The sequence below is a fragment of the Staurois parvus genome, unplaced genomic scaffold, assembly GCF_062004578.1.
Source record: "Staurois parvus isolate SC_StPar_1 unplaced genomic scaffold, SC_StPar_1.0 ptg001005l, whole genome shotgun sequence".
Taxonomy (NCBI): domain Eukaryota; kingdom Metazoa; phylum Chordata; class Amphibia; order Anura; family Ranidae; genus Staurois; species Staurois parvus.
The window spans coordinates 129337-150218 of record NW_028318801.1 but is presented as its reverse complement, the minus strand read 5'-3'; the positions used below and the strand labels follow the sequence as shown (position 1 = coordinate 150218).

The following is a 20882-nucleotide window of genomic DNA, read 5'->3' as shown; positions in this document are numbered from 1 at the left end:
TTCCGTTATCTTTTTAGTAAAAAAAAATAACCCAAATTAGTTTATATCTAAAAAATATAATTTTTCAAAAATTATTTTTACATTATTATTTGTTTTTTTGACATACTGTCACCCTAGCAGTACAGTGTCACCATGGTGACACTGTACTACTTGTGGGGGGTGAAGAAGATTTTTTTTTTTTAATACACTTATTGCTTTTACACCCATAAAGGCTGTAAAAGCAATCATTTCTGGGCAGCACAGTGGCCAAATTATTAGCACTTCTGCCTGGCAGTACTCGGGTTGTTGGTTTGAATCCCAGCCACGGCACCACCTGCCTGCAGTTTGCATGTTCTCCAGAGGGTTTCCTCTGGGTACTCCGGTTTCCTCCCACCCTCCAAAGACATGCTGGTAGATGAATTAGCTCCTGTCTATATTGTCCCTAGTATGTGTATGTATGAATGTAAGTTAGGGACCTTAGATTGTACACCCCTTGAGGGTTAGGGACTGATGTGAATGTACAATATATATGTAAAGCACTGTGTAAATTGACAGCACTATATAAGTACCTGAAATAAATACATTTCTATTTCTCTCTGGCTGCATTCTTGCAGCCACTGAGAAATACTGTGTGAGCTGTGATTGGTCACAGCTTGTCACATGGTACAAGGCGGTTGTGAATAGCCCTGTACCATGTGACCTCGGTGATCATTCACACATTTCACTAGTAGTAAGCCATGATGTCAGGAAGTGACATCTTGCTTACTACTATTCATGTGATCACTGTTTGGCCAATCATGGAATAAGTCCTCCCACTGCTTGCATCATAGTTGAGGGCTCTTAAAAGGGGTACTGAGGCAGCATGCTGTGATGTTTTCAGGAAACTATGAGCTGAACCCTGTTGGCCCCTTCCCACCAGCCATGATCCGCCTGCATCACACAGAGAAGCACAGAGACCCAGTGATGACATCACTGGCCCTAAAATATGATATGTAATACAAATGGAAAGGTTTTATTTTAAAAAATTTCATTAGCATGTTGATGGGGAGGAACCAGGAAAAAAATATAAACAGATTAAACTTCAGCTTTAAAGTGGTTGTAAAGGCTAAAGGATTTTGTTTTTGTTTTGTTTTTTTACAATAATGCATTCTCTGCATTAAGGTAAAAAAAACCTTTTATGGGCAGCTCCCCCCAGCCCCCCTAAATACTTACCTGATCTTGATCCAGCACTGTGCCCAAGAGGAGTGGCATTGCTCTCTCTCTCTCTCCTCACTGGACTCATTGGCTCCTGCTGCTGTCAATCAAATCCAGTGATGAGGGAGCAGTTAGTGGGGCCAAACCACACTGTGTGTGTCAATAGACACACACAGCCCGCTTCAAGACTGAGCCTGCACATATGCTTCCTATGGTGGTGCAAGGAGAAGAGGAAGAGTGCAGAGTGCCAGCAGGGGACCCCAGAAGAGGAGTATCGGGATACTCTATTCAATACTATTGGACAGAGCAGGTATACCTTTTTATTATTTAAATCATTTTTATTATTTAATATATTTTTATTATTTTAAAAGAAGGGACATTTCTAATCACTTCAAGAGTGATGGGTCTTCAAGGAGCATCTCCGGAGATAGGTTGTGTATTGCAGCCAGAACTGCATCCAATACCAGAGTTTAAACACAGAAAACTAAGCATGTAACAATATAAAAAAAATGAAAAGAAAAATTTAAAAAAAGGAAAAAAAAAAAGAAAAAAAATTGCAATACTAACTCATAATATACGCTCGCTGGGAAGGAACTATACTTTTTTATTATTATTATTATACAGGATTTATACAGCGCCAACAGTTTGCTCAGCGCTGTACAATATAATGGGAGACAGTACAGCAACAATACAGTTCAATACAAGAGGGATAAGAGGCCCTGATCCTGGGAGCTTACAATCTAAGACTTTAAATCACAGCCCGCCCTGTAGCTGGTTGTGTTGCTTATTATCAAACACAATTATAAAGGAAAGTTGTGATGTTCCCCTGCAGCAGCTGCTGAGATTCCCCATAAGAGAGATTAATGAGCGCGTTCACTCCATGATGGATGATGTGCTCACAGTGCTGAGAGAAGCATTGTATTCTCCCTTATGAGTCAATCCTTTCTATAATGTGAAAATGGATTTCATTCCTACGTAGGACAAACATGCCTGGTGTACATGTAAAGATGACTGTATTATGGCAGATTTTATGTATTTAAATAGTGTCAAAACAAGATGTGATTTATGCAAGCAATGGGACTGGATAACCCGTCAGATCTGGGTGAGGGGGCAAAAAGGAATCTCAGATAAAGTGCTGTACAATACAGTCAGCATTAGCGCCAATGACTGGAGGATGACACAATAAAAATAATATAATACATGTATTACATTATAAATACAGTATACCTTTCCTGGGGAAAATGCTGCCATAGGCTTCCTTTAGTGCTGGCCCCATGTGTGACCTAGCTGAAGAGGGGAGTTGGCTGACCCTCCCCTTTAACCCCCTGTTAACATATATGTAGCCGTGCGGGCCACATTTTGCATGGGCATGAGAGCCCATTCATTTGAATGGACGCCCGTGACATGCAGGGAAGAAGTTCCTGCACTTCTTTGGAAAATGCAGCCCGCATGGGAACCTCGCTTCTCAGTATGGTTGCGTTTTCCAGTGCGGGGGGCGTGCCATTAGAACTAACGACACCCGCAGGGGCGGACTGACCATTTGGAAATTTGGGCAGTGCCCGAGGGCCCGGGGTCAGTAGGGGGCCCCATGAAGGCGCTATATAAGTACCTGAAATAACAAACATGTTATGCTTACCTGCTCTGAGCAATGATTTTGCACAGAGCAGCACTAATCCTCCTCTTCTTTGCTCCCCTCCCCTCCAGGCCACTTGCTATGGGGGCACTCATGCATGCTCGCTCCAGAGCCAGCTCTGTTTGTCCACAGACACACAGAGTAGCTCGGCCACCTCCCCCCCGAACCAAGGCTCCCGTTGCTGTCTTTGGACCTATAAGAAGGAGAGAGCCGAGAGAGCTGCTACTCTCACACACATCGCTGGATTGAGATCGGGGTCAGGTAAGTATAAGGGGGGGGGGGCTGGACTCAGAAGGTTTTTTGCCTTTTTCCTTAATGAAGTGAATGCATTAAAGCGGAGCTCCACCCAAATGGGGAAGTTCCGCTTTAAGCCTTTGTTCCCCGTTCCCCATTAAGGATTGGCACCTTTGGGGAGCGGGTACCCGAATTTGACAGGTACCCGCTCCCACTTCCGCTGTGATTGCCTAGGCGATCGGAAGCGGAAGTTGTCCCCACCCTCTCTCCCCGTAGTCTTCTGGGCAATGTGACAGGTCCTAGAAGACTACGGGGCCATTCACAAAGCGCAGTGCTATTCGTGCATGCGCAGTGGGCACACAGCTGTGAAGCCGCAAGCTGTCACAGCTGGGTGCCCACACTGAAGATGCCGGCGCCAGGAAGAGAAGATGGCCAGTGAAACCAGCCGTGGTGAGGACACCGCTGGACCGAGGGACAGGTAAGTGGCTGTATTTTAAAAGTCAGCAGCTACAATTTTTGTTGCTGCTTTTTATTTTTATTTTTTCAGGTGGAACTCCGCTTTAAGGTTAAAAAACCTTCAACCCTTAGAACCACTTTAACTTTATTGCTATCAAAAGAAAGCTAACAAGCCCCTTGTGATAGTTTTGGGAAGGTGACAGGTACTCTTTATAAAGACATCAGGGGTCTATTAGAACCCTGATGTCTCCCCTGCATTCCAAAGCGGCTAACCAAGCAAAGATTGTGCTTGATTAGCTGATCCCTGATCAGGGGCGGACTGACCATTCGAGCACTCGGGCACTGCCCGAGGGCCCGAGGTCAGTAGGGGGTCCCATGAGATGCCCCTGTTACCTTTCATTGGCTTTTTCATAGGCTTTTTTGGGTGTGGGCAATGACACAGGGGCCCCATGATCCCCTATTGCCCGAGGGCTCCATGAGTTGTCAGTCTGCCCCTGTCCCTGACTGTATCATCCAGGAAACAGCATCCCTAAAACTGAAAGTGATAAAATCATTATCACTTCTGGCTTCATTTGTCACAGAGGAGATGGAGAAATGTATGTTCCTCCATCTCCTCCGTGTAAAGCCGTCCCAGGCTGCTTATCACGGTCCCAGGCTCTCTGGAGGAACAGGAGATACCTCCTCAGTACTGCAAAAGTATCACTTTCACAAAACAGCCAATCATCAGCTGATTAGAATGATACTAAGATCATCATGATCTTGAATTACCACTTGCTAACGGGATGTTTCGAAACGTATGACAGCCAGCATGTGGTGAGGAACGCTTTTGAGAATTCCCGTGTGAACATTCAAGTGACATTTCATGGTGTACGGCCATCTTTATCATCCTGGCACTGTTGTTTCTCTTTTAAATGTGAAAGTGGATGTACTCATCGTATAACCATAACCACCCATGGCCCTCCTCTAGGCAAGTTCTAACTTCACACCCTCCAACCCCAGCCATTCCATTAGGCAATGATTGCTCTTCTTCTGAACTTCTCTCTCTCCTCTTAAGCATCGGGCTTAATCAGTTCAATCCTGTGTTGGGTTTGTTCAAAGTATGTCTCCACCCAAGAGCAGGGAAGAGTTATAGAGCCCCCGCTAATTTTCTGTTACCTGGGTATCCACTAAGAAGCTTCCCTTCACTTCTTGTCCTGATGACTACTGTCAATGATGACATCTGATGGCTACATCAATCTTGCATGGCCAATGTGCCTTCCTTTAGCAGTTGTGTCTATACATCCAGATGCCAGTAACAGAAGAATTGACAACTGTTCCTCTGCCTTCATCTACTTCCTGACATTCCCCAGAACACACATACTGCATTATCTAGGTGTGGACACCAGGCCAGGAAACCATTGTATCACCACTCAGAGCCTTGCCACTGGCAACACTTTGGACCCCTTTCATGTCCTTATTTACAAATGGCATTTGAAGTGGGGAATGTTTGGTCCTTGTTGTCTTTTACCACCAGAAAACCTCACTGCCTGTGCTTATCAACAGCCAATGTGTGGAGGGGGAAGGGAAAGTGTGAGTCAAACTTAGACAAACAACCATGGGCCAGACAAAAGAAGACATCCAATGCAACCTAAATCCTCTGATTTCTGTACACAATCAGTGTTTGCAGAGGAACACAATGGAGGACAAAGATGAAGCTTGAAGAGTGGGACTAGAATGTGCAGCTGCAAATTATGACATACTTTCAGGCTCATTTATCATGTCCTACTTTTTTCGGCACAAACTAATTCAGCGCATTGGGGCAAATCCAAGCCATAGGACATAACGCAAGTTGACGACCTTGGATTGCATTAAGGAACACTGGCCAGCTGGACACAACCCCCTAGATCAGGGGTGGGCAAACTTTTTGACTTGAGGGCCGCAATGGGTTCATATATTGGACCCGGGGGCCGGACCAAGAGTAGATGAATGATGTGTATGTGTCATCCATAGTAAGTATAGTAATATTCCCCCATAGTAAGCATAGTAATTCATCCCCCATAGTAATTCATCCCCCATATAGTAATTCATCCCCCATATAGTAATTCATCCCCCATATAGTAATTCATACCCCATAGTAATTCATCCCTCATATAGTATTTCATCCCCCACAGTACTATTCCCCCCCAAGTAGTAAGCCAAGTCCCCCCTGTGTCAATTCACTTACCTTTGCTCCGCGCGTTCCTCTCGCGTTCGTCACGCTGCCCCGCCTACACACATCCTGACAGCCACATCCGCGGGCCGGATTAAAAGGTCCGCCGGGCCGTAGTTTGCCCATTGCTGCCCTAGATCCTTCATTTCTCCTAAAGGTATCCCTAGTCACATGACAATCAAAAAGGTTGTCTACTTTGTGTTTTGGGGTGCTATTCGAAAATGAACCGCTTCCCAACCAGCCACGGCATCCATTTAACAGGGACTTTTCACCTGGGGTGGGGGGTTGGACTGCCCGATCATGTGACCACTGTAATTGGCTGTCATATTGGTTACATTTACGGGAGCCAGTCCTGCTGTCTCCTGATTATCACTAGAGTCCAGAAGCTGCTATGATGACTGAGAAATGTATATTATATAGGGCGTGCTTGTTGGTGCCCAACCTCTGTAGCTGTAAGATAAAGGTGCCAGATGGATATCAGGGATGGATGGATGGGAGCAGTAACACTGAGGCAGCTCTTCTTAGAGTGGAAGCAAGGCTCTAATGCAGTAACAAGAAAAAGAGAGGAAGGCGCCTCTAAGTGCAGTATTGACAATTTATTTCGTAAATAATGGAAAATTTGCACTTACAAGATAAACGGTTAAAAAGACTCATCGTGTGGTAATTAGATCTAGGTGGGACATCCAGCCGTCCAGCAGCAAACTATGCCTATAGGATCAGGAAGTAGAGTCCAGGATGTGCCTGTGCATCAAAAATGAAGCTTGGAGAGCAGAGTCAGATGTAGCAGCTGAGAGGTCTGAAGAAGGAGCCTATTGAGCATGCTCCGAAATGCATTACCTCTTTACCTCCTACATCCGACTCTGCTCTCCAAGCTTCATTTTTGATGCACAGGCACATCCTGGACTCTACTTCCTGATCCTATAGACATAGGTTGCTGCTGGATGTCCCACCTGGATCTAATTACCACACGATGAGTCTTTTTAACCGTTTATCTTGTAAGTGCACATTTTCCATTGTTTACTAAATAAATTGTCAATACTGCACTTAGAGGCGCCTTCCTCTCTTTTTCATGGGAGCATGCAGTGATCATATTTGAGCCCAGAAAACTTGGCGGTCCATTAAGGCAAGTGTGCGGTGTGTGGCCGTTAAAGTCCATCCTCTTTGCATCTGCCATATATAGAATGTGGGCAGGAAGAGGTTAATGGCACTGCAATGCATGTAACATGCATTGCAGTAAGGCACATGTTACCACAACAGAATAGTGTAGATGGGCCCTTAACAGGTGAAGGTAATGGAATCATTTTTGGTATAAGATTCTTAAATCCCCTATACAGAAGGAGGAAAATGATGGCTTTTTCAGCATTCTTCTGCTCCTTCGTTGCCCAATAAGAAGGCTGAGGGTGTGTTCATGACAAAACTATAGTGAAGGGTAGGAGTCTGGCTGTTCTGTCTGTCAGGGTTACCTGAACCACATGGTGAATTGCAAATTCCAATATTTGAATTTTAACCATGTGTTCAGCTGCTTATCTGCAGTGTTCCTATAAGAAAAATGAGTTTGATGATTGGTCTATTGTTTTCAAGACCAGTGGTTCTCAACCCTTTTGAGACCAGGGCCCAGTAAATTATTTCAAAATCTTCCATGCCTCAGCAGTAAAGAATAAAAGGTATACTCACACAATAAAAGTATGGGAATGCAAAATATGTACTGAAGTACTAGAAGGCCCTGGATGGGGCTGGATGTCACTGTGGAGGCATGGGGGTTGTGGAGTGGGTTAGGGGACTTTTGAGCAGACTTGGTGGCCCTGTAGAGGAGATGGTTTCTGGGGGAGGAGGTTGTGGGACTCTGTTGGAGGCTGAGTCACTATGGTGGGGTGGAGGCTCTGCAGCAAGCTGGTCGGGCACTGTGAGGGATGAAGGTTCTGGAGGGGGTTAGAGGACCTTGCAGCAAATTTGGTGGCTCTCTAGGGGATGAGGTTTTGGAGTCGGCTGGAAGGGACATTGTAGAAGTTTGGAGGTCCCTGTGTTGGATGTTGAGGGCACTATTGAGGGCTGGAGGCTCTGCAGCAGGCTGGGGGGCACGGTGGAGGCTGAGGACTTTCATGGGGCCTGGGGACACAGTGGGCTACAATGGGGGGTTTAGGGGGCACTATGCAGAGCTGGGAGGCACTGTGGGAGGCTGGGGGCACTATGGAAGCTGAGGGGTCTCATGAGGCCTGGGTACTGTGGGCCACTATGGGAGGTAGGGGGACACTATAGGAACTGGGAGGCTCTAGTGTTTGGGGACACTATGAAACTTAGGGCTGTTATAGGGCCTGAGGGGACTGTAGGCCACTATGGGGGCTGGGAGGCACTGTCAGATGCTGGGTGCGCTATGACAACTGAGGGCTCTATTGCCGCCCAAAGGCACTGTGGGCCACTTTGAGAGGTTGGTGGACTCTACAGGAGCTGGGAAGCACTCTGGGATGTTGGGGGGCACTGTGGAAACTGAGGGCTCTCATGGGGCCTGGGAGCACTGTGAGAGACTATGGAAGGTAGGGGACACTAAAGGAGCTGGAAGGCACAGCAGGATGTTGTGGGACAATATGAAAGCTGAGGGCTCACATGGGGCCTGGGAGCACTGTGGGCCACTATGAGAGGATGGGGGACACTGTAGGAGCTGGGAGGCGCTGTGGGATGTGGGGGAGCATTATGGAAACTGAGGGCTCATATGGGGCCTGGGGGCACTATGAGTCACTATAGAAGGTTGGAGGACCCTATAGGAGCTGGGAGGCACCCTGGAATGTTGGGGGATACTATGGAAGCTGAGGGCTCTCATGGGGCCCGTAGGCTCTGTGGGTCACTATGAGAGGTTGAAGAACACTATAGGAGCTGGGAGGCACCGTGGGAAGTTGAGGGGCACTGTGGGAGTCTGGGGGACACTATAGAAGCTGACGGGTGTCATGGGGCCAGGGGTCACTGTGGGCCACTATGGGAGGTAGGTGGGACACTATAGGAGCTGGGAAGGCACTGTTGGATGTTAGGGGCACTATGGGGACTGAGGGCACTGTGGGCCACTATGAGAGGTTGGTGGACTTTATAGGAGCTGGGAAGCACTGTGGGATGTTGTGGGGCACCATGGAAACTGAAGGCTCTCATAGGGCTTGGGGGCACTGTGGGTCACTATGGGAGGCAGAGGACATTATAGGAACTGGGAGGCATCGTAGAATGGTGGGGTAAACTATGGAAGCTGAGGGCTCTCATGGGGCCTGGGGGCACTATGGGCCACTATGAGAGTTTGGAAGACACTATAGGAGCTGGGACACACTGTGGGAAGTTAAGGGGCACTGTGGAGACTGAAGGCTCTCGGGAGGCCTGGGGGCACTGTGGGCCACTATTGGAGGTTGGTCGACACTAAGAGACCTGGGAGGCAATCTTGAAGGTTAAGGGTTCTGCAGCTGGCGGGAAAGGGCCGGCAGCGGCCCAGCAATGGTCCAAGGCCCGGTGTTTGAGAACCACTGTTTTAGACGTCCCTGAAATGAACACGTCCTCATGATAATAACCAGGAAATGAACAATTACTTCATCAGCTTCTGTGTACCTTATGGAATTCTATATCCCATAAAAAAAAAAAACAATGTATCCAACTCCGTGGAACATCCGCGTTCCGCCTTACACAAACTTTGTTCCAGATGTGATAATAATCTCCCTCTGTAATCTATCCACAAAATATCTCATTTGAGCGGGATGAAAGAGACGAAATAAAAGACGTTCTCATAAGAAAACATACACGGGGTCACATGGCCAGGAAACGGCCACCTACGCACCGCCATTAAAAAAAATCAAGATTATCCGATTATCAGATAATAAATGTTGTGGTGAAACAAGAGGGAAAATAAACCAAAGGCAGCCGGCGCTTTATTCGCTTTGATCATACAAAATGTTTGTTTCTTCGTAAACAGTCACTAAGTATACGAGTTGTGTTATGTAAGATTTGATCAACACTGATGGGAATACAGGAACGCTTTCAGCGTGGCATAGATTTAAAGCAAAACTCCAGGCAGTGGCGTCCCGAGGCAAGTGCGGGGGGTGCGCGCCGCACCAGGTGACACCTACCGCACGGGGTGACACCGGACCCGCTCCACGAAAAGGTAAGTTGTAAAGCAAGCCAACGATCCCTGGATGGATCAGATCTGCGGATTGAGCATAATGGACTGTACTACGATCCATTATGCTCCCCAATCCGCAGATCTGATCCATCCTGCGGGGATCGTCGGCTTGCTTTACAACTTACCTTTTCGTGGAAGCGGGTCCGGTGTCACCCCATATAGGTTGCATGCCGACGTTCCCCGCAGGATGGATGGGATCTGTGGATTGGGAAGGATAATGGATCAGACTCTGATCCAGTATGCTCAATCCGCAGATCCGATCCATCCTGCGGGGATCGTCGGCTTGCTTTACAACTTACCTTTTCGTGCAGCGGTCCGGTGTCACCCTGTATAGGTTGCATGCTGATGATCCCCGCAGGATGGATTGGATCTGTGGATTGGGGAGGATAATGGATTGGACTCCGATCCATTATGCTCAATCTGCAGATCTGATCCATTCTGCTGGGATCGTCGGAGGGGGTGTCACCGAGTGTTATCGCACCGGGTGACACCAACCCTAGGGACGCCTCTGACTCCAGGCACAAACACTTTCATTTAAATACATTCCTCAATAGCCACAAAGGATATAAATGCACTAAATTCCTCTAAGTGGTTAGCACTTCCGCCTGGCAGTACTAGGGGTCGCCGGTTCAAATCCCAACCACGGCACCACCTGCCTGGAGTTTGCATGTTCTCCCTGTACCTGTGTGGGTTTCCTCCGGGTACTCCGGTTTCCTCCCACACTCCAAAGACATGCTGGTAGGTTAATTGGCTCCTGTCTATATTGTCCCTAGTATGTGTATGTATGAATGTGAGTTAGGGACGGGCGGACTGACCATTCGAGCACTCGAGCACTGCCCAAGGGCCCAGGGTCTGTAGGGGGCCCCATAAGATGCCCTTGATACTTTTCACAGGCTTTTTTGGGTGTGGTTTGAGTGTTGGCAAGGACACAGGGGCCCCATAATTTCCTATTGCCCGGGGGCCCCATGAGTTGTCAATACACCCCTGGTTAGGGACCTTAGATTGTACACCCCTTGAAGGTTAGGGACTGATGTGAATGTACAATATATATGTATCTCCTAGATTGTAAGCTCGAAAGAGTAGGGCCCTCTAACCCCTTGTGTGCTGTTTGTTGTTACTGTACTGTTTCGTGTATTGTTCCCCCCCCCCTCTATTGTACAGCGCTGAGCAAACCCTTTGGCGCTATATAAACTCGATATAATAATAATAATAAAGCGCTAAATAATAAAAATAAATAAATTCCTTTGCAAACCCAGATATTACCTTGTAAAGTTAGTCGTGACCTCATCACTGTGCTGTACATAACTTTTGCAGAGAGCAGAGCAGTGGGAGGGACACAGCGGGCTCCACCCACTACAGGCTGTCTGCATAGAACTATAGGAGGGGGTGGAGAAAAGACCAGTCACCTTGCGCTTGAGAGAGAGCAGCAGAGACCCATCTTTATCACCCCAGGTTCACACCGAAGCGTTTTCCGCAACGTTTTACAGAAATGCAGTACAGTCCATTTAAAATGATTTCCTATGGGACAGGTTCACATCTCCGCGTTTTCACCCGGTGCGTTTTCTGGAAAGGGTCAGGGACGTTTTTGAGTGCAAAAAGTAGGCCTATAGACTTCAATGTAAACGGTGCAGAAAAGCATTTAGTGCATTTTTGCTGCGTTTTTCCTGCGTTTTAAATCTGCTCAGCAACAAGGAAAAAAAAAGAAAAGCAAAATGCATCAAAAACGCATCAAAACTGCAAAACGCAGTGCAAAATGCAATGCAGACACGGCTCAAACGCAACCTGTATAGGTGTGAACCTCGCCTTATAGAGACCATAGATGAACACATCAGACTGGCCTGGAGTGGGAGACGATCTGAAGACTTTTGTGATTGCAGTAAGACACGAATCTCCCTCTCCAATCCATAAATCTCTATATTTAATACAACAACCAACATACAGAGCAGCGAACAATAAAAAGTCGTAAGATGCACCCACTAAATTACTAATTAAACTCTCCTTTTTGATCAAAAAATGTCCCAAATCTTAACTTGCGCTCAACACTATTCTGTTTCCCGAGATTTTCGCAGAATTCAAACATCATTAACTGCATGAAAGGTGATTTTTCCACTGCTAATTGCTCGGCAACATCAGCAGGTTTGTAAAAGTGAGAATCAGTTGCTACACGATTACCTACGATTCTGTGACACTCCAACGTGCCTTTACATGTGAAAGAATCATCAGCAAGTCGGCTGACAGCGGGTATGAAGGCGGAGGCAGTAAAGGTGACACTGGTGCCCCTTCCCCCCCCCCCCCCCCACGGTGTTCCTGTTTTCACAGAATTCTATGGGAACGCAGCTAGAAATAGAGAGACTGACAGCAGCTAAATCATGTGATCTGCACACAATAGTATCCTCCTAAGCTACATTCTGCAAATTGCATGCTTGCCGAAATGCACAAAAAAGCGACGAACAGAAATGCAGCGAAAAACAGCCGAACGATGGTGCCAATAATTCTGAATGGCACCCCATGCATCTGTTAATGTGTGCGATTTCGTGGAGCCGCAGCACATGCAGAAGGGGCAGGGACTTCCATTGCATGTTCCTTGTGCATAAGTAGCGTTCTGAAATTAAAGTGTCACTAAACCCACAACAGTACAATCAGTCTGTAGATGCAGTAAAGCATGCCTGTTATACTCACTGTGGGACCTAAGGGGTTCATCCTCTGCATTGTGTAAAAACGCTGCTTAATCCTGTCTTCTCTGATCCTCCCCTTCTTCTACTGTCCCCAATCCATCTGTTGATAGTACATCGCTCTAGGAGTCACTCTGCACATGCTCAATTTAGTATGTATTGCTAGAGAGTTTTATCAGCACAGGGCCAATCAGCACTGTCCAGATAGAGGTCAGAGGTTTTGCATCCTCCTAGAGCAAAATGAAAACTTATCCTACAAGCTGTAACCTGTGCTTTGCTAGACACTGATAGATGTCACAAGACTGCTATATACTGCTGATGAGAAAAGGACCCTGCATTCACTATATCTGCTCTCCCCGGACCCTGCATTCACTATATCTGCTCTCCCCGGACCCTGCATTCACTATATCTGCTCTCCCCGGACCCTGCATTCACTATATCTGGTCTCCCCAGACCCTGCATTCACTATATCTGGTCTCCCCGGACCCTGCATTCACTATATCTGGTCTCCCCGGACCCTGCATTCACTATATCCCCTCTCCCAGGACTCCGCATTCACTATATCCGCTCTCCCTGGACCCTGCATTCACTATATCCGCTCTCCCTAGACCCTGCATTCACTATATCTGGTCTCCCTGGACCCTGCATTCACTATATCTGCTCTCCCCGGACCCTGCATTCACTATATCTGGTCTCCCCGGACCCTGCATTCACTATATCTGGTCTCCCCAGACCCTGCATTCACTATATCTGCTCTCCCCGGACCCTGCATTCACTATATCCGGTCTCCCCTGGACCCTGCATTCACTATATCCGGTCTCCCCTGGACCCTGCATTCACTATATCCGCTCTCCCCAGACCCTGCATTCACTATATCCGCTCTCCCCGGACCCCACATTCACTATATCTGGTCTCCCAGGACTCCGCATTCACTATATCCGCTCTCCCAGGACCCTGCATTCACTATATCCGGTCTCCCCGGACCCTGCATTCACTATATCTTGTCTCCCACAGTGCACACAACATGGAAATGCAATTACTTTAGTAAATATAATCTGCTAAATACCTTTTCTCATCAGCAGTATTTAGCAGTCTTGTGACTTCTATCAGTGTTCAGCAGAGCACTGGTTAGAGCTTGTAGGAGAAGTTTTCATTCTCCCCTGATTATCCTATGGGGCTGCATGACCCTTGACCCTCTGTCTTGGCCCTGTGCTGATCACATGCCCTCTCCCAAGAGGAAAAAAAACATCTCTAGCAATACACACCAAATGGAGCATGTGCAGCTTGCCCCCAAGGCTCTGTTCTATCAGCAGATGGATTGGGGACAGTAGAAGGGGAGGATCAGATAAGACAGGATCAGACAGCTTTTTTACACAATGCAGAGGAGTAACCCCTTAGGTTGCACAGTGAGTATAACAAGCATGCTTTCCTGCATCTACAGACTGATTGTACTGTTGTGGGTTTAGTGACACTTTATTGTAATGCCCATTAAAATGTGACGTAGCACCGTTCTCACATGTGCATTAACCCGAGGTACAAATGTAAATGGGAAAATGATAAAGAAAACCAGATGAGGTCTTTTTTTTTTTTTAAACCTGACAAGGTCCCTGTCAATCAGTAAACAGGGATACAGAAAGGGGAGGATGACTATATACAAATATATTTTATTGATTTATTTATTTTTAATTTTAAAATTCAAAGACAAAAAAATTATTATAAAAATAAAATAAAATCTATTTTTGGCCCCTTGGAAGATCTGATCTTTGCCATTTGATGCCATTTTCAATCCTCCCTGGCAAGCTGCCTAGCAAAGGACCACTATTAATAGGGATCTGTTAATGTGGAGCTCCATGGGGGAAGCCGTATCGCCTCTTATATTTCGACGTGAACTCTCCCGGGTCGAAGAAAGAAATATTTACATTTAAAAGGCTTTTTTAAAAGGATTTCTAGGTGTTAATATGGCGAGCTGGGCCAGTCTGTACCCTCTGACCATCCACAGTACTTAGAGCTGTTCCCATCAGGTCCTCTGTAGAGGAGCTTACACTCTACTGCCTCTGCCACCAGAGATACCAAGCAGAACTATTTCACCAGTGTGTTTGTGGCCTGTGGGAGAAAACTGACACCTAAAGGCAGACACCGCGCACAAGAGCCGTGTGTCCATTTCTGGCCAGCTCGCCCCTATGCGGCTCACTTGCATTCCTAACGAACTACAGGTCACAGCTGGTTCCACTGGCGCGGCGGAACGTGCAGCTCCTCAATGGGCGCACTGTTGCCGATGACCTCAAGTCTCATTTCCTATTCATCATGTCATTAGCTGCCCGTCTCGACCTCTAACCCCAAATCCTGCCATCTGCTGGCGCAATTTATTAAACATTCGTCCATATAGTGGCATCAATGGTGGGTTTGGTATGGACCATCCCGGACAACTGTTTGCCTGGGTGCGTGTGCTCGGCATGGAAACCAAAACACGGTAATTGCATGAATGGTTGATTAGAACAGCTGGAAAGGTTTATGAAATTACTGTGAGACTAGTACGAGGAGAGGTCTGATGACATATTGCCATATGCTAAGATGATCAAATTTAAGGATATTGAAGGATGAAAATGGAGGATATCACGTTTCAGCATGAGACACTGACTAACTTTTGGTCTTGAGTATTTGTGTATATTGCCTTAAAAAATGATACAACAGCTAAAAAATTATCATATGTAATTATTTCCCATTATGTACAGGATCTGGTGTGCCCAAAACAACCCTATGCCTTACCCTATGTTTGGTCTATATAAAACTGCCCATAAGCCCCCAAAGTCATACAACCATTAAAAAATAGTCATTTCCTGCTATACAGGTTCGAGTGTTCCCTCTGTAACAGCCCTAAGCCCAATCACCATCTGGTCTGCACCAAAATCCCCATAGCTACAAACTTGGTGTGGAACTAGAAGCCACCAAAGTCATCCAACCCTTAAAAAATAGTCGCTTCCCACCATGTACAGGTTTGAGTGTTCCTTCTGTAACAGCCCTAAATCCAATCACCATCTGAACTATACCAATATGCCCAGAGCTTCAAAAATGGTGTAGAACTAGAAGCCACCAAAGTCATCCAACTCTTATAAAATTGTCGCTTCCCACCATGTACAGGTTTCAGAGTCTCCACTTAAGAAAAACCCTAAGCCCCAGTCACTGTCCGATCAACATCAAATTGTCCATAGCTCTAAACCTGTTGTAGAACTACAAGCCTCCAAAGCTATACAACCATTAAAAAATTGTAATTTCCCACTATGTACAGGTTTGAGTGTTCCCTCTGTAACAGCCCTAAGTCCAGTCACCATCTGTTCTATACCAAAATGCCCATAGCTACAAACTTGGTGTGGAACTAGAAGCCACCAAAGTCATCCAACTCCTATAAAATAGTCACTTCCCACCATGTACAGGTTTGAGTGTTCCCTCTGAAACAACCCTAAACTCAGTCACCATCTGAACTATACCAATATGCCCATAGCTTCAGAAATGGTGTAGAACTAGAAGCCACCAAAGTCATCCAACTCCTATAAAATAGTCGCTTCCCACCATGTACAGGTTTCAGAGTCTCCACTTAAGAAAAACCCTAATCCCCAGTCACTGTCCGATCAACATCAAATTCAGGGGCGGACTGACCATAGGAAACTCGGGCACTACCCGAGGGCCTGGGGTCAGTAGAGGGCCCCATGAGATGCCCCTGGTACCTTTTTCATAGGCTTATTTGAGTTTGGGCAAGGACACAGGGACCCCATGATCCCCTATTGCCCGGGGGCCCCATGAGTTGTCAGTCCGCCCTTGATCAAATTGTCCATAGCTCTAAACCTGTTGTAGAACTACAAGCTTCCAAAGCTATACAACCATTAAAAAATAGTCATTTACCACAACATACAGGTTTGAGTGTTCCCTCTGTAACAGCCCTAAGTCCAGTCACCATCTGTTCTATACCAAAATGCCCATAGTTACAAACTTGGTGTGGAACTAGAAGCCACCAAAGTCATCCAACTCTTATAAAATAGTCACTTCCCACCATGTACAGGTTTGAGTGTTCCCTCTGAAACAACCCTAAACTCAGTCACTATCTGAACTCTACCAATATGCCCATAGCTTCAGAAATGGTGTAGAACTAGAAGCCACCAAAGTCATCCAACTCCTATAAAATAGTCGCTTCCCACCACGTACAGGTTTCAGAGTCTCCACTTAAGAAAAACCCTAAGCCCCAGTCACTGTCCGATCAACATCAAATTGTCCATAGCTCTAAACCTGTTGTGGAACTACAAGCTTCCAAAGCTATACAACCATTAAAAATTAATCATATCCCACTATGAGTTTGAGTGTTCCCTCTGAAACAACCCTAAACTCAGTCACCATCTGAACTATACCAATAAAACCATAGCTTTGAAAATGTAGAACTACAAACCACCAAAGTCATCCAACACTTAAAAAATAGTCGCTTCCCACCATGTACTAAGCACCATCACTGTCAGATCTACATCAAATTGTCCATAGCTCCAAACCTTGTGTGGAACTACAAGCTCTTAAAGTCATCCAACCCTTAAAAAATAGTTGTTTCCATTATGTGCAGTTTCGGGGGTTCCCCTCTCAACCGCCCAAAACCCTATCACCATCCAAACTATACCAAACTGACCATAGTGTCAAAACTGGTGGGGAACTACAAGCCTCCAAAGCTATACAACCATTAATAAAATAGTTGTTTCCCCAATGTACAGGTTCTGGTGTTCACTCTGTAACAGTTCTATGCCCATAGCTCCAAACTTGTTGTGGGACTGCAAGCCACCAGTCATCCAACCCTTACAAATTGTCGCTTCCCACCATGTACAGGTTTCGGAGTCTTCTCTTAAGAATAACCCTAAGCCCCAGTCACTGTTCAATCAACACCAAATTGTCCAAAGTTCCAAACCTGGTGTGGAACTACAAGCCCTTAAAGTCATCCAACCCTTAAAAGATAATTTCCATCATGTACATTTTCGGGGATTCCCCCTGCAACAACCCCAAGCCCTATCACCATCCAAACTATACTTAACTGCCTGTACCGTCAAAACTGGAGTGGAACTACAAGCCTCCAAAGCTATACAACCATTAAAAATAGTTGTTCCCCACCAAATAAAGGTCCCAATGTCTCTTCTAGAAACCCCAAATCCAACCACCGATCTGATCTACACCAAACTGCCCCAAGATCCAAGCCTGGTATGGACCTACAAATTTCCAAAGCTATACAACCATTACAAATAGTTGTTCCCTACTAAATAAAGGTTCCAATGTCTCTTCTAGAAACCCCAAATCCAACCACCGATCTGATCTACACCAAACTGCCCCAAGATCCAAGCCTGGTATGGAACGACAAGCCTCCAAAGTCATACAGCCATTAAAAAGTAAATTTCCACCATGTGGAGGAGATCTGGTATCTCCTCTAAAAAAATACTAAACCCAATCAATGTCTGATTTATATCAAATTGCCCAGAGATCCAAGCCTGGTGTGGAACTACCAGCCTCCAAAGTTATATGACAATGAAAAAAGTTTCCCACTATCTACAGATTCTGGTGTCTCAACCCAAAACCTAACCAACATCTGCTCTATACAAAACTACCCACAGCCACTAAATTTGCATGTACGAACTACAAGCCGCAACAGGGATTTATGGCTCCAGAAAAGCCGTCAAACTGATGTGGCCAAATCTAGATGACCAAAATTAGTATTGATGGATGTCTCTAGCGGTTTCTGAAAACTGACACCCAGGGCATTTCGTGCAGAGAATACCACTTATCAAACTGCACATCAAATTTACCCAGTCGAAACCATTTCATGTCTTAGAACACCAAGACGCTCGTCTTACCTTCAAAATCAGAGAGGATCCCTTCCAAGTGATCGTTGACGGACAAGTGCGTCATCTTCACTTTCTTTTGTGGCGGTCGCGAAAGCCCCTCTTCGGTCAAGGTTTAGAGTAGGGGCCAAACTAGGCAGAACTCCCACATGGGCCGTGCGCAGGGGTGAGCGAGGTGGCAGCAAGGTGGTAGAGGGATTGTAAAGAGAATGAGCCCCCTCCCTCCGAGATAGCAAAAGTGTACAGTAAAAGTTCCTTTTTTTTTTGCTCCTCAGCACTGGGAGACTGCACTCGAGTCCTGACTGCTTTAGATTTAAAAATCCAGTGCAGAGTTAGAATCTGGAGGGAGGCAGGGGCAGACTGATCCCTCCTACTTCGGAGTGGGATCAGTTACATCCAGCCTCCCCTCCCCTCAAATACCTTTTAGGAATCCCGGTTTCTCTCTCTCTCTCTCTCTCTCTCTCTCTCTCTCTCAATCCCCTTTTTCTATGACTTTTTTGATGTGCACATCTGGAAGTTAGGATGGTTAGAGCAGAGTGCTGGTGGTGGGGATTTTTTTTTGCCAAATCCAGGGCTTTCTTCTTAACCCTCTCCATTCCATGTGGTACAAAAAATTGTCCTTTGGGCAAGAAAGCAATAGTAAGCTCCATGTCAGATGGCAATTTCGTAGCAGCAGAAACCGCTAACGCCAGCGATTTGTAGCTAGCCATTTAACTGCTGGTGATTTGACGCGGCTACAGGCTGAGCTGGGGCTACTACGCTAGGTTGGTGGCCTTTGCTACAAATGGCTCTACTTTTGTGATTTGCCCCCATCCACATATGAGCGAGGTGTCGTGCGTTTCCAGGAACGCAGCTCAGAAAGAAGATTTCATGTATTTTGTATGGGGTCCATTCATACCACGATGATGCGCTGCTGCTTGATTTGCCAAAAATGTATGGGTCCACCCAGGGGCGGACGGACAACTCATGGGGCCCCCGGGCAATAGGGGATCATGGGGCCCCTGTGTCCTTGCCCAAACTCAAAAAAGCCTATGAAAAAGGTACCAGGGGCGTCTCATGGGGCCCCCATACTGACCCTGTGCCCTCGGCCAGTGCCCGAGTTTCCAAATGGTCAGTCTGCCCCAGGGTCCATCTTTTGAGTCATGAGAGTGAGTTTTTTGGCCCCCATAGGTTTCAGTGGGAGTGGCTGAAAATGTGTGACGCAAACATATTAGTGCGTTTTCCTGCTTAACAAAAAGTTTCCTTCTCCTAGTCACCTTAGGTCTTTGAACAAAAAAAGGAACAATAACATAAATAAAATAGATAATAAAAATAATTCATAATAATAATTTTTCTTTTCACTGAGTAAATAATAATAATAATAACATTAAAAAATTAATAACAATAAAAAAATAATCTCAGGTCTTTGAACAAAATGGAACAATAAAAGGAAAGAAAAATAAAGTATATTAAAATGATAAAGGAATATATTAAAAATAATAACAATTATTATTATTATTATTATTATACAGTATTTATATAGCGCCAGATGGTTTGCTCAGCGCTGTACATTATAGTGGGGGACAGTACATGAGACAATACAGTAACAAAACAATACACGAGGGGTTCGAGGGCCCTGCTCTTTCGAGCTTACTATCTAGGAGATAACCCATGAGATGCCCCTGGTACCTTTTTCATAGGCTTTTTTGAGTTTGGGCAAGGACACAGGGGCCCCATGATCCCCTATTGAGGGCCCGGGGTCAGTAGGGGGCCCCATGAGATGCCCCTGGTACCTTTTTCATAGGCTTTTTTGAGTTTGGGCAAGGACACAGGGGCCCCATGATCCCCTATTGAGGGCCCGGGGTCAGTAGGGGGCCCCATGAGATGCCCCAGGTACCATTTTCATAGGCTTTTTTGAGTTTGGGCAAGGTCACAGGGGCCCCATGATCCCCTATTGAGGGCCCGGGGTCAGTAGGGGGCCCCATGAGATGCCCCTGGTACCTTTTTCATAGGCTTTTTTGAGTTTGGGCAAGGTCACAGGGGCCCCATGATCCCCTATTGAGGGCCCGGGGTCAGTAGGGGGCCCCATGAGATGCCCCTGGTACCTTTTTCATAGGCTTTTTTGAGTTTGGGCAAGGACACAGGGGCCCCATGATCCCCTATCAAGGGCCCGGGGTCAGTAGGGGGCCCCATGAGATGCCCCAGGTACCATTTTCATAGGCTTTTTTGAGTTTGGGCAAGGTCACAGGGGCCCCATGATCCCCTATTGAGGGCCCGGGGTCAGTAGGGGGCCCCATGAGATGCCCCTGGTACCTTTTTCATAGGCTTTTTTGAGTTTGGGCAAGGACACAGGGGCCCCATGATCCCCTATTGCCCGGGGGCCCCATGGAGTTGTCAGTCCACCGCTGACTACAATACATATACACCACAGCTGATTTGTCTTGCATTGTCTCAGCGGGTTCCCCGACTTTGAAATAGTTCGACTTCACTGTAAGTTGCACGATTTCAAAGTCGGGCTTGGTGCGACTGGGGTGGGATTTCAAAG

At 46.4% G+C, this 20882-nt stretch overlaps 1 protein-coding gene across 1 annotated transcript in view; it reads right to left on the bottom strand.

Annotated features, from left to right (window-relative positions):
- LOC149441306 (uncharacterized) overlaps nucleotides 1-18671 on the bottom strand; it is a 219832-nt gene extending 201161 nt beyond the window's left edge. Inside the window, exon 1 of the mRNA XM_089657496.1 lies at nucleotides 18371-18671. Within this exon, the coding sequence (XP_089513622.1) occupies nucleotides 18371-18425 (55 nt within the window). The 5' untranslated portion in view covers nucleotides 18426-18671. The remainder of the gene's footprint in view (nucleotides 1-18370) is intronic.
- Nucleotides 18672-20882: the final 2211 nt, after the last annotated feature.